General features: G+C 47.3%; 1 protein-coding gene across 1 annotated transcript in view; it reads right to left on the bottom strand.

The window, feature by feature from the left end:
• The window catches only part of LOC146198209 (uncharacterized), a 19,691-nt gene extending 2,863 nt beyond the window's left edge, over window positions 1-16,828 (bottom strand). The window contains exons 1-3 of the mRNA XM_084593610.1: window positions 16,594-16,828; window positions 5,873-5,969; window positions 2,274-2,590 (exon numbers count right to left, since the gene is read on the bottom strand). Coding sequence (XP_084449736.1) covers window positions 2,274-2,590; window positions 5,873-5,945 — 390 coding nt within the window. The 5' untranslated portion in view covers window positions 5,946-5,969; window positions 16,594-16,828. The remainder of the gene's footprint in view (window positions 1-2,273; window positions 2,591-5,872; window positions 5,970-16,593) is intronic.

Genomic DNA, 16,828 nt, shown 5'->3' with positions numbered 1-16,828 from the left:
AATATTATGTGAGGAAAAGAATACATTGGTGTCGTCTGCGTTCCTGATGAGTTCTGGGATGGCGGAATGCTTATTATATCGTTTACGTATAGATTACGAATAACAATGGCGGCTGGGCAAGTTGTGCGGTTCTTTGGAAATGCAGATTGCTGTCTGCTCATTAATGGATAAAATGGTTTCTTTGTTCTGTGGGTTTCTACGTCCCAGAGCGACTCGGACTATAAGAGACGCCGTAGTTGAGGACGGCGCGGAAATTTCGACCACCTGGGGTTCTTTAACTTGCACTGACGTCGCACACTACACGGACGTCTTGCTTTTCGGTGGAAGTCTCTTTACTATACAGCGTATTCTTGGCTGGGGCCTCCGCTTCGTACTTTGTTCTTGCCCTAGAAGTGGGGACCAGAGTTTAGAGCGGCCGCGATCGCGAGCTGGCATCGTTGTGCGGACGTTGCGAAGTTGTCGCCGCCAAATCGGGTCATAGAATGCATCTTGAAACGGCGCAAAAAGACAAGGGACGAGGGTGAAACCAACAGGACAAGGCGCGGAACTTCACAACTAATTTATTACAACGGTGCGTCACATTTTATAAATTCGTCACAATCACACTATAACCTAACAAACGATCATCACGTAACACTGGTGCGCAGGCGTGTACGAGACATTGTGCTATCCAGATATGCAAACATTTTATCAGACAAGTGGACCGAGGTTTTGCCGACACACCAGCCGGATCCCTTCTTACTACAGTAGGCCTCGTACACTTCTCTACTTAGTTTAGACGCGAACTTTTTAAAGATTGTTGTCTCGCGGAACCGAGGAGCGCAACTACGGCAGTGGCGACAATGTTCGGCCACATGCCTCCTCCCCAATGCGCCTACTCCTGCGTGGTGCTCCTGAAGTCTGACGTTTATACGGCGTCCAGTTCGCCCAATGTAGCTTTTGCCACAGGACAAGGCTATTTTGTATACGGCCCCACTTCTGCACGGGACAATTAAATCTGTCTGCGTGCTCAATACTGCATTTTTCCTTGTGCCTTCCCTGCACCTTATTACATAGGCCAGCCGGTTCTTGAGGTGCGGTGAAGACCACCGGCACGGTCGCCTTTCAGAGCCACTTTTTTTCAAGCGATGCGAGATCTGGGGGAAATATGGGATAGCAACAGGTCTCTTGTGTTGTGCTGCTTTCCTGCAGCGGTGTTAGGTACACCCCTAGCTTGACTGGCTAGGGCCTCTAGCACAGAGGTGATTAACTCCCAGGGAAAACCAGCACTGGACAGTCTTTGTAGCTGGAAATCCACGCTTTGTGACATTTCGTGATTGCAGGACTTGCCAAGAGCAACACACAAGCAGTTTTTTTGCAATACCCCTTTTTACGAGCTTATATGTATGTATGTATGTATGTATGTATGTATGTATGTATGTATGTATGTATGTATGTATGTATGTATGTATGTATGTATGTATGTATGTATGTATGTATGTATGTATGTATGTATGTATGTATGTATGTATGTATGTATGTATGTATGTATGTATGTATGTATGTATGTATGTATGTATGTATGTATGTATGTATGTATGTATGTATGTATGTATGTATGCATGCATGCATGTATGTATGTATGTATGTATGTATGTATGTATGTATGTATGTATGTATGTATGTATGTATGTATGTATGTATGTATGTATGTATGTATGTATGTATGTATGTATGTATGGATTATGTACCTCTATTGTTATAACTGTACCAACAATTCCTACTCGTTGAGATTCTAATGTAACATTTTGGGTGCGTGACATTTTGAATTTTCTGGGAGCGAAGATGACAGCCTTCGTGTTCCCAATTTTAAGGGAGCTCCATGAACTGCTTGGAACATAAAGTGGAATAGCTTTAACTAAGCTAGCGCTTTCAAAAGCCCATGGCGGTTACCGCTGCGTAACGCCTGACTCAGCGACAGAATTTTGCTGTGGTGAATATAATATGTAGTCAATATTTGTTTTTTTTTTTTCTCCTGTAGAGTCAGTGTGATGTTACTCGTAACTTCACTGTGTTTGGCCACTCAGTCGTAAACCAGACGTCACTGCATGCTGACTAATTACCGTGGCGCGGCGCACCTACCGCGCTCTTCTTCCCCCGCGGCTTTCCACTTAGGGATCCGTATTACACCAACGCCGGATAAATGGAAAACATGTCCCTAGCAGCTACCGCTCTGGAGAAGAACGAATGCATCGCGGATGATGCATATCGGCGCAGTCATGTCTAGCGCTTACCTTGCTGTCGACCGTTGCTGGTGTGGTGAGGTCTGCCTCGTGCCTGAGGATGCAGAGCAGTTGGTCCCGGAACTTGTCCCGCAAATCCCTGAGCGCCTGCTGCCGCTGCCTGAGCTGGGAGGCAAGGTGGTCCCTCTCGGGGTCTCCCTGATGCAACGCTTTCAGCTCTCGCACCAGCTGGGCGATGTCCTCCTCCGCTTTGGCCAGCTGTTCGGCGTGCGCCTTGGAAACCTCGCGCACCAGGGCGCTCTGCTGCGAGTCGCCCAGCAACGTCGAAGTCTGACCGCTGTATGGGGCAGCCGCTGCCACTGGCGCGCCTGCGATAAGGAACAAGCCCACCGCCAGTCACAGCCAATCCGCAGAGTCATCCTACAAAGCCGGGCGAAGGCAAGGACATGTGGCTGGTAGCGCTGACACGGCCAGTGAAACATTCCCTCCTGTTAGTTATCTGGACATCCGCATGACATATGGGGGGATAAGGACATCGAAGAAAGTATGGTTTTTGCTTCAGGCTGTCGAACCGTAAGTGGAACTAAGCCCTGTACAAGAATGCAACCTGCATTTTTGCCCGGGACAAGAACAGTACCGAAGCCGTATTTTTTTTCGCATCTTACCTTAACACGGACCAGAACCGATTTTGAAGGACTTCTCGGATAAAGTTGAGCTCCACGTTTGGAAGAAACGTGGCAACGGTTTTTTTTTTTCAGACAAATACGAAGGTTTCGTAATGTGGATTTTGGTCTCAAGAGCTGCACTAGTATCAGGACAAGGGCATCCGATCCAGGATGTAACAAAACGAGTTAAGAGTAGCGTGCACGGAAGAAACCTAACACTTACCTAGCTGATCCGGGTTTGGCAATACTGTAGAGCTCGTACCGATAGAAGCTTGAGATTAGTAATCTGTCTTTCTTACAGTTAACCAGAAAATTTTAACGAAGTTCCCTTCACTGTTTGAATTTAAAACCATACTGCATGAGAGTAGTCTTCCTTTCTCTTTATCACGTACAGTGGGCAATGTACTTATTTACAACATCCGACCTGCCTGCTCTTGACTCGGAGAGTATAGGTCGCCAGCAGTGCTGAGCAAAGACAAACATGTCAATATAGTTCCACCAGTGTAACCTGTACATGTTCCCATGCCGCCGATTTTGAAATAGAGCCTATCGTTAGATGTCGTATGTGCAATTTAGCAACAAAACACGCTGCTCAGATTTGCAGGGTCCACGCACACACAAAGACGCTCGCGCGCACACACAGAAAGGGCTGTTGTGGATCAGTCAACCATAGTTAACCTTCATTCCGAAATAGTTTTTCTGTGCAGCCGTCTTTACACGAGATGTAATTATGCGATAATAATAGTGGCGAGATTTTGTAATCCGTTTTACGATCTTCTTGATGCGTGTCTTACGCGAACCATACTTTGTTCGTTGCACTAAAAAGTCGTCGCTGTACAGCGCGGTTTGAAAGGGATCTTTCAAGGACAAGCGAAAACCGTGCCGGGGAAAACATTTGGGTGGCGCCGAAGTGGAGGCCATTGGAACTCAGACCTTATACGTCTCTGCCCACATAGATGGCGCCACCAGGCCCTAGTGCGAACTATGGTGGCTATGAGTATTCTAACTACTCGTCTACTTTAAGGAACAGTCGAAAAAGAAAAAAAAAACGCACCAGAAAAATGATGGACGCCTTGTATGAAGTGTATGTATGTATATTGTTGGTTGATTGACTTGGGGTGGTCGATAGTGTGATTGACTGTAGTAAGCAGTGAATGGTCATTAGGGACTGAAATCAGCGTGGTGTAGAAGAATAACCTTGTGTCCGTGTCATCGGGATTGAACACGTGCGATGGAACCTGTGGCTGGTACTAGTACTACTGCGACAAGCTCATCTGGCATTGCACTAAATGCGTGGAATAGTGTGTGGGCTTCGTTTGAGGATGGTCTTCACGTGATGGTGGTGCTTGACTATCAAGGACACATAGTAAGGCGGATACCAAGAAGGCGGAAACCCTCGGTATGAGGCAGCTAGACATGTGCCTTTTATACGTGCTAATTATGCGAGGCCTACGCGACTGCCAGTATTTCCATTAAATATATCGGTAAACCAAGGCGACACCGTGCGTAAACCGCGCTGAATCTGAAGCTAAACATGAGGGCGAATATAAAGCCGAAGAGAGCCTGCCTGTCTTCAGAGCGTGCGTGTTATGTTCAGCCACAAGGCATGAAACTCAATATGTGACAGAGCGAACTACGGTGCATGGCAGAAACCTACCAAAAAGGATTAGTTGTTTGAAGTGCTTAAAGTTCACATTTTAGGCGACAATTTTATTTAAGAACTCCCCATAATATATCACGCCATCTGCAGCTTCTTTGTAACCCGTCCGCCTGGCGGCCGAGGATGAAGACCTCTTCTAGACGGGGCCGGGTGTCCTCTGGCCGCGGTGCGACAGACTGCCTCCCCGGGCGCCTGCGTACGGACCCGGAGGTGGCTGCCGCAACATATTCGGCGGAAATAAATGTTCTTCCTCCTCCTCCTCCTATTCAGACGACGCCCCATATGGGAACCAGATGGGGTGACCTAAACGGGATGGCGAAATTTTTGGAAGGCTCAAATAATTTTTCTTAGCATTGTACTCTAAATTGGTAGACAAATATGAACGGACAAGTAATGAACGAAAAAAAAAATTCATGCCTCAAGTATCCTAGAGAAAAGCTTTTGATCGTCTCCATAACTGACCTTAAATGTAGACAAAGGAAAAGATTCCAGGTTAAAAAAAAATTAGCGCTGCAGCACTAAGACAGGTGCAGTTTTAGTTGTACATGTCGCGCCATCTAGGAGCCGCCATGTCAAAAGAAGGAGATGGAGATTCGACCGTAGCCTCCGTGATCAGCTACAGTACAACGGCATGCTTAATCGCGGAGGCCACGGGTTTGTGATGGGAACCGCTGCGTCAAATGGCGTGGTTTACCCTACTTGGTTATAACGAGCAAAAGCACCTGCCGCTGTGGCTCAGTTACTGAACCGGAGTACCCGGGTTCGAGCCTGGCCGGTTTAAATACGCTCTGAGAGGTCATGGCCAGTGATTGTTTAGTGATAGGCTCCATCACTCTCTTTTGGACGGCGAACTTGAAAGACCCATCGAGGATATACTCGCGCGTTAGCCGCTGTAACGGACGTAGTTGGGATTACTCGCGCGAGGCCACGTGGTTGCGAACTCACGCTTAGCCAATCGTAGCGCGGGTGCAGGTATTCTCGTTTCTAATTTACAGACAAGCTGATATACTGCCATATTTTATATATCGAACTATTTCGCGATTCCCTACGGGTTTGATACATCCTGGCCAAAGTGTACAGCTGGGAATTATGACAATTCGAAACTATACTGCGCATGCGTGGTCATTGCTATATATTGTAGATCTTTTCAGTGCAATAAACCAGATGTTAGCGCCTGTCCCGTGTCATTCCTTTTCTTTCGTGTGCGTGTGTATTCTTAGCGCTAAGAATGCCGTCTGAAGCTGAAAACCATCTAGCCTGTCTACAAGGAATTCTTACTAATATCTCCGGAGTTGCTTCGGCTAAATACTTGCATGCGTACTCACAGGGAAAACGCAGCATGCAAAGAAGGCCTAGAAGCACGACCCAAGAGAGCAGCGTTGTTTTGCACCCAAACATCGTGATCTGTTCCGCCAAGAATGCCTGCAGAAAGTAGGAACAAGAAGAGCGCATGTTTAGATATACACCTATGTGCCCGAATGCATCAGATGACAGGCACAATAGTTTGAAGGAAAAATAAAAGAGGGAGTAATTTCCTAAAGAAAAAAAAAAGGTTGAGGGGAAGGGGCATATCACCGTTTACAGCATGTCGTCAGATGTAAGCGTTTACAAAAATCCGTCGAAAAAAGGGAGACGTGTAATTCTTTTTTAACGTACTAAGCGAGGATGGTAGGGCAAGGACCGCGCGCCCCGACTTATGGGCCTACTCTTCTCACTTGCTTTCTCCCGCTGGCTGCAGTGGGTGTTTGCAAGTTTCATAGACAGAGGCACCGCGCAACGACAGCGAGGAGAAACGCTACTTGAATGATCGGATTCAAGGGTCGTCGACGGGCAAGGGTCGGCTGTGTATTTCTCATACGAAGGCAGGCTTAGGGCGCCATTGCGAGTTCAGCACCTGTGGTAATTTTTGTGCCTTCTCACCTCGTCGACCCCTGCAATGAATAGAAAACGGTGGAGTAATCGTGTGTGCTGCGTGCCACAATGCACGAATCTCATATCATCGTTAAGCGCCCGATATAGCCCAACGTTTTCGGCGCGATTGGCAGAGCCGGGAAAACTGCCGCCTCTACAGAATGGCGCGGCTGGCATGCACGGTGCCGCGGCGCGAATGCGCACAAGAAGCCCTCAAGCGCTGGTACGTTTTCGGTTTGCATTTTCGTGCAGACGACAGGGCTCCTGGGAGGAACTTGTCGCCAATCGAGGCACTTACTATCGGGATCAAGGTAATGATGCCATGTGGTTACTGTGAATGTTCAAAATTTTGCGAATATTCAAATGGCACAAAGCTGTGTGGTTGAGGGGTCCGCAGAAAACAAGTGAGACAGTTACAGCGCCTTTTCCCTTCCTATAAATTTATCACTTTAGTTTACAGGAAAGGACAGACGCAGTATCTGTCTCACTTTCTCCGGCAAGTGGGCTTAGACTGTACGCCATTGATAATGTCGCATGGCGTTCCTTGGGCGCGTTCAAGTGTGCGATTGTAGTAGAAGGAACGCTAGACAAGGAGAACACACATGGAGGAAGGAAACAACTTAGGAGAAACCCTGCCTACCACCGTGACCCTGACGTCACTTTTTGACGTCACTTTTTCCTACCTCCAGGGATAGGACAAAGTATTACTAGAGTAGCCTGGGATACCCTGCTGCGAAGCGGGGACCCTGCGATCCAGCGCCGCACCGTCCATCTGGAGGAAGATGCCGCAACAAGCCAAGGGCTACCTGCCAGCCTCTAATCCGCGGATGCACGACTCCCCGTCGTCCCTGGCACGCGTGCCGGGGGCGGGGAAGAGGACGCCCATTTCAGATGGAATTAAAAGTTGTGCAATCAACCAACCAACCGGCGTGGCCTCGCCGCGACCGGACGCTGCGATGTCTCTCCTCCTCCTTTACCCTCCGCATTTTCTTTCTCCGCGATGCTCACGTACCTCGGGCCCTTAGCAACGCTCTTGCTAGTGGCCTGAGTTTTCATAGCAACAGCGATGCCGTTGCTAATGGCCCGACTTGGCTAAACCTAAATTTTGACGTCACTTCTGCCACACTTTCTCCAATGCATTGGGAATTGCAAGGGCCACTCCTAAGTTGTTTCCTTCTTCCATGAGAACACATCTCGGGCATAGATTCAACGCCTTTTAACAGGAGGCGTCGACAGGCGTCGACAGGCGTCACGCGCACAACTCACGCGCCCGGAATTTCCTTCTATGGGCCCGCCTCAAAAATTCTAAGACCGCTGCGGAATCTGCACAGGAGAAATGCGTAAGCCAGAGCGTTGCTGTGTTGTCAGTGAGATTTCGCGAGTGACAGACTGTACGTTTCCTTTCCTGTAAGCCAATTTAGAATACCGGTGAACTTTGATGCGTTCAACGGAATGTTGGTTATAACAACGCTTCAGGCTTTCACATTTCTCCACTGCAAAATTTGTAGTGCTCTCAAAAGTTTTTTTTTTTTTTTCTTCGATTAAAGGACACTTTACACACTTTCTGATCGCTTTCACTCGTGCATTCAGCTCATTCATGTCGAAACACGTCTCACATGCACCAAAATTTTCACCAGTGATATTTTGTTAATCTTGTGTCTCATGCAACCATTATTTTTTTTTGTAACTCGTTTCGTTCGAATGTAATCGCGTGGACAAACTCGCGATGACACGGACCTGCCGACATATCCACTTAAACACTCTGGAATCGTGGCAGTTTACTACAGAGTTCCGAAGACTGTTCGTAATCGTTACAGCGAAAAAAAAAAAAAAAAACATTGAAACAAGCGTTCTGTCCTGTATCAACACAGCTATCTTTAGACATTCGGTTCAGCAGCGTTGGACCACTAGTTTTGAAACAAAATAGTCGCTATGTCATGTACCAGCCAAGGTCATTCTGGCAGGCCGCTTGACCTTCAACAAGCCAGCGGTCACAGTGCTATTGCGGCTAATAGCTTAACCACGGTACCACGTATTACGTGGTACCGTGGTATCCGGCTGACAGGAATTAATTTTCAGATCAGAAAGACAAGAGTAGGAACCTCTCCCCTTCAATCAATTGTAACCAAATTTAAACTGTTTTGAAAGCAGAACACACTACCTAAAAGTCGGGAAAACATTTTATATTTTCCTAATAGCCTGCCAGTAGTCGATGATTGAATAGCGAGAAGTGGTGTTTTTGACGAAATTCTCATAGGCTCCATACATTGATTTTTCGATTGCCCAAGAAACCTGTGTGTTTTATCTAGGTAGATAGAATGTTTACAAGAAGAAACTCCACGAAGCTTATAAGAAGTAATCGGGGGAAACAACTGATAGCTCTTATGCGTGACGAGCAATCGATTTTTATTTTTTCCGCGTCATTAAGTACGCGGCATCGCGCCGCTGACTGCCGCAGATGGCGCGAGGCGTCTTCGGAGGCGCGTGAGCAAGAATTCTGGGGTCGTTGGAGACATCATGTATGCATTCTATTTCTTTTCTTCGGTTCTTTGTTTTCGCGTCAGCCCGTCACGCACCGCCGAGCTTCGCTACCAGCCGCCCAGTCGTTGAACCGCCCACGTCACGGCGACCGCGAAGGCAACAGGTGGCTGTGACAATACCAAAAATGCTACGGCATAAACAATGGGTCGGGAGACATTCTTCCATTTGATTCAGTCTGCACCCCTACCTCTATATCACTTCATAGCGATGTTATTTCTGATAACGCCATTATCTTGTGCGACCCAGACAGAGAGGATGTGTGGCCTTGAGCGCGAATACCAGGAAGCGTGCTAAATTGGTTGAAAATGCCGTCATTCTAAAGAGCGGACCAGTAAGGGTGTCAAATATCTGTTTCTAAGCGCAATTTTCAGCATGTCCTGCGGAACTATTTAAACCGCCAGAGTGCATAGAGTAAGGATAACTTAAGGGAATTATAATTCAACACTGCTGCGTGCTGATGAGCCCCTGCATTAGATATCAGAAATGGTTGTGGACGGCGAAGAGGCAACTGGAATAAATGGGAAAAGCCCTAAGCGACAAAGTGGGGTCTCGGCGCAAGCTAGAGGCAGCTGAGGATTTTCTCCTGCTAAAGCGTACGCAGCACCGTCCAGCGCCACAGTCTCTCGTGGGAGTGTCGGCGCTCTACAGGTCTTGCTTTCACTCCTCGGGTGGTTCAGATATTAGACAGCAGTTGTCGCTGCCGGCAACCCCCTTTTCCTTCCTCTTTATTATTATTTCAATCAACTACTACCAACATCACCACCATAAGCTTATAACTATGTCAGCAGTAACAAAGATCCCCTACGTTACACAGTGTGCGGTGTACATGCGTTGCCTAATAGTAGTGCTAGAATTGGGGTTAAGCAGTAGTTCTCTATAGTAGTGCGATGAAATAGAGCTGTAGGTAGTATAGGGCGAGCCAGTAATGAGTGCTGTTTAGTGGTCTTGATTTAGACTAAGTGTTGCTGCAATTTAATACGTGATGATTGTCCATTCTAAGATACAAGACGTTCGCATAAGGCCTCTAAAGCACTGGCCGAATGTTCTCTTGCATCGGGGAAAAAGAAAACGTTCAGAACGACCACGTTTCATTATTTTCTCGGCTGAAAACAGCGCATCGGCTGTTGACAGAGGCCCAAAAACTTCTGAAATCCCCACGGACACAAGGCTGTGTTGCCTATCCTCCCGATTAGTAAAATAGTGCTCAACACCGCATTTTATCATGCATGGCCTAAATGGCCGTCCGTACCAAGCTCCTGACTTCAGGGATGTCCTTATCCTTGTTATGGAACCCATGACATCATTTGCATTGAACCATGTTTGAATGGGGACTTTTTAAAATGCAGCATCAAAACAGGAACTTGTTTACTTGGTGTATAGCTGCGCTTAGTAGGGCTGAAGTGCATGGTATTTGGTCCAGAAACAAGTATTAAGTTGACGCTGAGCTAGCTCCCGCGCAACATGGTGAACCGCAAGCTCGGGAACCGTATGACATTGTTCTGCCAGTGGAGCTTGTAAAATGGCGCTGCACAGGGATGGAGCACATGGAGACTGCCAACCTAGAATCTCTGACAGGCCGAAATATGGGGTTTCATCTACTATTTTTCATGCCCCGTTTTATTGCGAAAGCAATAATACTCCCATCATCGCATACTAGATTGCAACACAGCCATGCTATTGCGGACATATTGCAAGTTGTTTCTGTTTCTTATGTAAGATTGCCTGCAAGATGTTTACAGGCCTGCCATTTTGCGTAAAATATGCGCCGGTGTATTCTGCTTGATGCTATTTTCGCGGTCTCATTGCAGTCGGATCATCCGACTGAAGGAAAATAAAATAAATGTCACCACGCCAAATCTCTCCAGCTGCTGAAAATCTAGTAGGGAAGAAAAGTCAAGTGGAAACCTCTGATTATAAATTGAGCAACCCGTGAGCACAACAGCACAGTGAAGCAACAAGGGCACATTCAAAGGCAGCCTTCACAGTTGCAAGATTGCATGCACACATCCGCCTGACGTAGCCGATTGCAGTGAGCGACCCTGCTTGCATGTTTTCAATGCCATCACTGAAATCAGAGGCAATCAGTGTATCGACGTCGTCACTCAAGTGCTCCGCAAACAAGTGCGCGACTGCAAATGGGCCCGACCAGGGGAAGGCGCTGCGTTGCGAGAAGGCGTTGCGTGACGACACTTGTTGCTGAGATAGTCAGCAATTCTGTTTGAAGAACGAATGGCGGACTACAGGTTGATTTACTTCTGGGACAAATATTTGCACATATAAATGAGCATGCATATGTGCGTTGGATTTAAAACGAAACACCAAGAAACCACCAATGACCACTAAAAGTAGAAACAAAAGCGTACTCTCGAAGGTCTCGCCAAAGTTTACGCGCCATTGTGCCTTTGCCCAAGGCTTGCCGTCAGCCACAGGTGCCAGAACTCAAGGTAGAAGTAGACAAAATGAAATAGCGAACCGGTTTTGATATTAACGCTAGAATTGTAGCGAAACAGAACCTCAGCGATGTTGGAAATAGTTTTTATTTTTTGAACAATAAATACTACCGTTTTTGAATCAACGTAAGAAACAGCATAGAAAGATCTAAGTTTGACCGTTTTGCTTGGCCTTTATACCTTGTGTGCGTTGCAAACAAATTCTTCAAAATTTCATTCATTCAAAGTTTCATTCAGAAAATTCATTCATTAAAGGTCATTAAAGTTTAGTGCGTTTGGTTATAGCGTATCTAGAATAGATAGTGCTCGTGCCAGAGTAGCATTAACGCAATCTCGATAACAGCTCAGCTGGAATGTTAAGCGTACGTTAGAGCTGTGTTTTCTTACATCCGCTGATTGAATTTGAGCCATAGAATTATCATAAGAAAGCCCAGCATCATTTTACCGTGCGTCTCTGTTTTTGTCTACTTCACATAGGGGAATACGTAAGAAACTGGCACGACAGAACTTTCAGTGCACGTTGCGTCAGGTGAGAAAGTGTCCTTGTACGATGCGACCTTGGGCCACAAGCATAAGCATATTTGATTAAGTGCGCCGCTATCGGGCAGTCATGACTCATATTGTTTTTGTACACATGAAATGCGAATTAACAAAAGATAATAGGGATAACTCGACATACCCGCGATGGGGCCAATGTGGGCTAAACCATGATCCGCCTCAGCGTCCGAACGAATGGCGTGGCAAATTTCTGACTCGGCCAAATTTTTGGGCGGCTGCCACCACCTTTCGCTTCCGCTTGGCAACATCATCGGGCTTGGCATGCGTGATCCTCATGGAAGAAGTATTTCATATATACGGCGTTCCGCAGACAGTCCATCGCGTCAGCCTCGAATAAGGAGCCTACAGGCGCCTACAAGCGCCGCGCGCGCATGCATGCTGCCAAGGCGAGCGCAAGATACCGTCTATTCACACCATGATGCGCGCGATCCGTCTACCGCAACCGGAAAGCTCCGAAATATTAGGTTATATTTATTTGCCTGCTATTTTATCTCCAGTTAGCAAGAAGTGGCCTGTTAAGGCGATGCAACAAACCTTCAATGGAACCATGAAAGTAGCCAGGGAGCCAAATTGAAATTTTTATCGCCAGGCAACGTCGTAAAATTGTCAATTTGGAGCAAAGTAACCATCAATGGCAACTCAGCCCTGTCGCTTTCTATATAGCATACATTTGTGGCAATACACTAGTAATTGTGCGCACTGCCTTTACTCCCTTGGAAGTGCCGGTGCTCAGTATTGGTTAATCCTCAGTGTTGACCTTGTTACGACCGTGCATCATCCGCATTTGCGCGCTCTATTGTTCGCCTGTGGGCATGGATAAGTGCTGTGGATATGTGGTGTTGGTACAATGGATCTAAGTGAGCTTGTTTTCCAGGAATCCTGTTTTGTAAGCCTGTTTTGCTTTGTGGACACCCTGCAAATACCAAATTGACCCTGTCAAGAGAACGTCTAGAAAAACACAAAGAAATGTCCCCCTGCGGGAAATAGCTGGAAGTGCTTTGGTTCAATTGTTCACCCTTCCCGTCGAGAAGCCCTATCGTCCAGTGAGGAATGCCTACTGTACAAAGGAGACGACAGAGTGACACGTCCGCTGACGTGCAGGACAAGAAAGGAGCATGACGCATTTCCTGGGAATGCAGGAAAGATTTGCAATTGTTGGAAAGGGACAATGCTGGGAGCCGTATGCGGCGCGCACGTGCACTTGGGTTTCTGAGAAGTAAATCCACTTGCCGGAACCAGCCTACCGATTCTTGGCTGAAGAATAGAAATGTACCTCCTCGCCGTTCCCAAGCTTTTCCCGCCAACTAGTGATCACGCCCAACGAATCAATGCCGGACCAGTCAGTGCTTCAGACCATCAGTGCAGTGATGTGTTCGATTGGATGCCGATATCTGAGGGGCGTGCCCTGGATTTGGTTGGTCAGCATCTTCAGAGAGGGGCTGGACATAGGGGGTTTTAAGGACGCTGCAGAGCACGAAATGTCGCTCTGAGCCCTGGGTAAACGGCTCATCCAGTCGCTTCTCGCTATGAACTCTAAACGCTTCCCATTTTGCTGATGTACCCTTCTTTTTCTTGTAAATAATCTTGTAAATAAGTTTTCTCAAAGTGCCATTAAACCTGCTTGTACATATTTCACCAACTTCGAAGATTCAATCCTTTTTCAACCCGGAGTCTCTGCACGCTACCAAGTGAAGGCCGGGTCGACATAGCCCCAGCGTCACGACAACCTACAGTATTCGCATTGATCTCCTGCTCCGTAGCCGATGGATAACTATTCATTTTCATCACGACTTTTTCGAACAATTTTACATAGTGTGCCTACTAAGAGCAGCTGCTACTGCTGATGCACTTCATCTTATGATGCTTGGACGCCGGGACAGCATCATCACTCATCTCCTGCACTTGATCAGTTGGGCAAATATATATTTTCAATTGTAGAACCATTATCAATGTTTCATTGACCTAATCATTTCCTTTTTACACCCCAAAGCAATAAACGCTGCCCACGAAGTCTAGCTGCTAGTAATATTAATTATGAGCAGCTAGAAGAACTTCCGTTGCCCGCGCTGTAGCGACTTTCTAGGCTAATCAGTAATGGGAATTCAATGTGCACACATTTCATTGAGCCTAGGGTGCAATAAACATCGGAAGACGCTTAAGCTTCGCCTTTAAGCGTTCAACGCGATAACGTTATAGGCCGCATTCGCATCGCCTTTTCATGTCCTTCAGCCTCACAACAAAATATTTCTCATGACACACAACTCTTCTTTTGTACTTAGGGCAGGGTGAAATTTCGCCCCTGTCTTGATTTCAACCACCAAAGAGATAACCACCGTTTGGTTATTTGTTCCCGCTTAAAGTTTGTAGTCTGCTTTTTTTTTCTTCGCTCTCTTTAATGCTTTGAAGACGATGGATGGATAAGGCTTTCAATTGATCGGCGGCTTGTGCCATCTGTTGCGGTGGCGCCGCGCGATCGAAAGAATTTTCCAGTGAACGCCGCATCGTAAGTAAGCAAAGCGGAAACGTTTTTTGCTACACGCTTAACTATTACTTCCGTAATTAATTGCTTTCTAATCACGCACCTAAACATTAGCTGACAGTCATAAGGTAATACATACATTAAGTCAACCTTTATTAGGGTAGAAGCAGTGCGGTTCTGTGGCGGAGTGGTTGCATGCTCTCCTCGTCCTGCGTAGGAACCTTGTTCTACTCCGAGGGTTTCCGCAATACTTTTATTAGGGCTACAGTCTTTAATGGCTCATACTGTCGTGGACAAAGTGTGTCCCGCTTTTGTGGCGGCTGTCACGTGGCGTTGCTTCGCGCGCGCTCAAGTGTGGGATTGCAGATGACAGGAACGCTAGACAAGACGAGACTTCTGGAGGAAAGGCGCAGTATCTGTCACACTTTCTCCGACAAGTGTGCGTTTGGATGGTACGCCATCGCTCCTGTCGCGTGGCGTTCCTTGGCGCGCGTTCAAGTGTGGGATTGCAGATAGGGCAGGAACGCTAGACAAGAGACTTCTCAGGCTTTCGCCTTTCACTACTTAAGTCGCTGAAGTCCCTCGTAATTTTTGTTTCTTTACTTTGTTCTGATTTTCGTGTTATAACCACAACGCCGATACCGGCGTTTCTGCGACACAGGGCCCTTAGTTCTATAGCGCGTTAAAATAGACGGCAGACTCAGAGAGAGAAAGAGAGAGAGAGAGAAGGCTCCGAATATAAGCCATCTGCCGAAGTGGCGGAAGAGTGATGCCTATGAAAAAAGACGGAAAAGTATGAAATCACAACGAGCAAACATGACTTTCAGAGCCTCCGCGCCTGCCTTGAGACGCTGAAGGGCGCGACAAAAAACAAGACCTTGCATTACAGATAGCCCAAAACATTCGCGCACTAATTAAACTAAGTGTAGGGAACTCACACAAAGACGCAGACATCTTATGAAGGATATGATGCACGACATCACGAAAAATGAAGACGAACAAAATATAAAGAAGCAAGGAAGTTATCGTCCTAATTAGGGGCCTACTTTCGAGGGAAGAAAGCCACCATTTTGAAGTTTTTTATTCCTTTGCATTCAATGACTACACTGCTGAGCCCTAAGGCATTACAGCAGGGGGGTTACATCGAAGAAAACCAGACATTCAAACTGACATTTCCCTCACATCTAATCAATATTTTTGTAAAGTTGCACTAAGAAAATATAGGGGCTTGCCATTGCTGTTGAGTATAAAATATTCTCAAAAATAGTGTAAGTACGCGTGATCGACTTTGAGTCCCCTGTCGGGACGAGCTAAGTTGGTGCCGCTTTCTTTCAATGAATGGTCGCTCGTGGTCGGAAGGGAAGAATAAGGAACCTTATCCTGCCGTCCAGACCACAAGCGCCGTCTCGTCAAAAGCACTGACTAGTAACTACTTCCAGCATCCTACTCTGTACGTAATAGGTAGCACAATTCAATATAGTTGCTGAAGGGGAGCATACCGAGGGAACTGAGCTGCTTGGATGCATGGATGCACTGGGCAGAACATTGAGTGCTCGTGTTAGCTCGGCGCAATGCTGTGTCCAAAGGATCGCTACAGTCCTTCTCGCCCTCCGCCCATTCCTTCGTACGGACTGGGCGTGGTGCAGCGAACCACCATCATGCTCGTGCCTCTGGCTGCTATAAACGATGTCGAGGTGTAGTGGCGCCTTAGCTTTCTCTCACAGGCCGCAATGCGCGACGAGCATGTCTGCCGAAATGGTTACCCGTCTCTTAGCTTCACTGATCAGCTTAATTGAGGGCACCGTCCCACAGGCTGTGCAATGTCGCTCCGTACAGGAGCCCCTTCCCACATCCTCCCCAACAGCAATAACCGGTACGAATGTAGTATCGTTCCTAGTTGCTTCAAATAGAGCCCCTCCTCTATTGTACCGCGAAGACACGGCGTTGTCGCTCGAGGAGTGACTTTCTCTTTAAGATGGCTGGCAACATGCCTCAATTAAATCGTGCAGCGCCCAAGATGGGCTTATAACGACCTCGAGAAGATCTTGCAAAACAGGCCTACGCATTTGCCGGCCCCGCTGCGCAGGAAGACGAAGCACCTGCTCACCAGCTCAACGGTGGATGTAGCTTTGACAGCTCAGCTTCGAGGGCAGCTTCCGTCGGTCCGTACCAGAGGTCGCCGTTCAGTCAGCTCTCCTATCTGCACAACACTCGCTTTCGGGAGTCCTGCAGGTTGTGGCTTCTTGGCAGCCTTACGCCCATCGGGCCCACGCAGTTCCAGGAAGATGACAAACGCAGGTTGCAATAGCCGGGATATTCTTTGGCGACGCCGATCTTATCGC

This window comes from Amblyomma maculatum, chromosome 2, assembly GCF_055883805.1.
Source record: "Amblyomma maculatum isolate TAMU_Amacu chromosome 2, ASM5588380v1, whole genome shotgun sequence".
Taxonomy (NCBI): Eukaryota; Metazoa; Arthropoda; class Arachnida; order Ixodida; family Ixodidae; genus Amblyomma; species Amblyomma maculatum.
The sequence above is the reverse complement of the archived record's forward strand: the minus strand, read 5'-3'. Positions and strand labels throughout refer to the sequence as shown.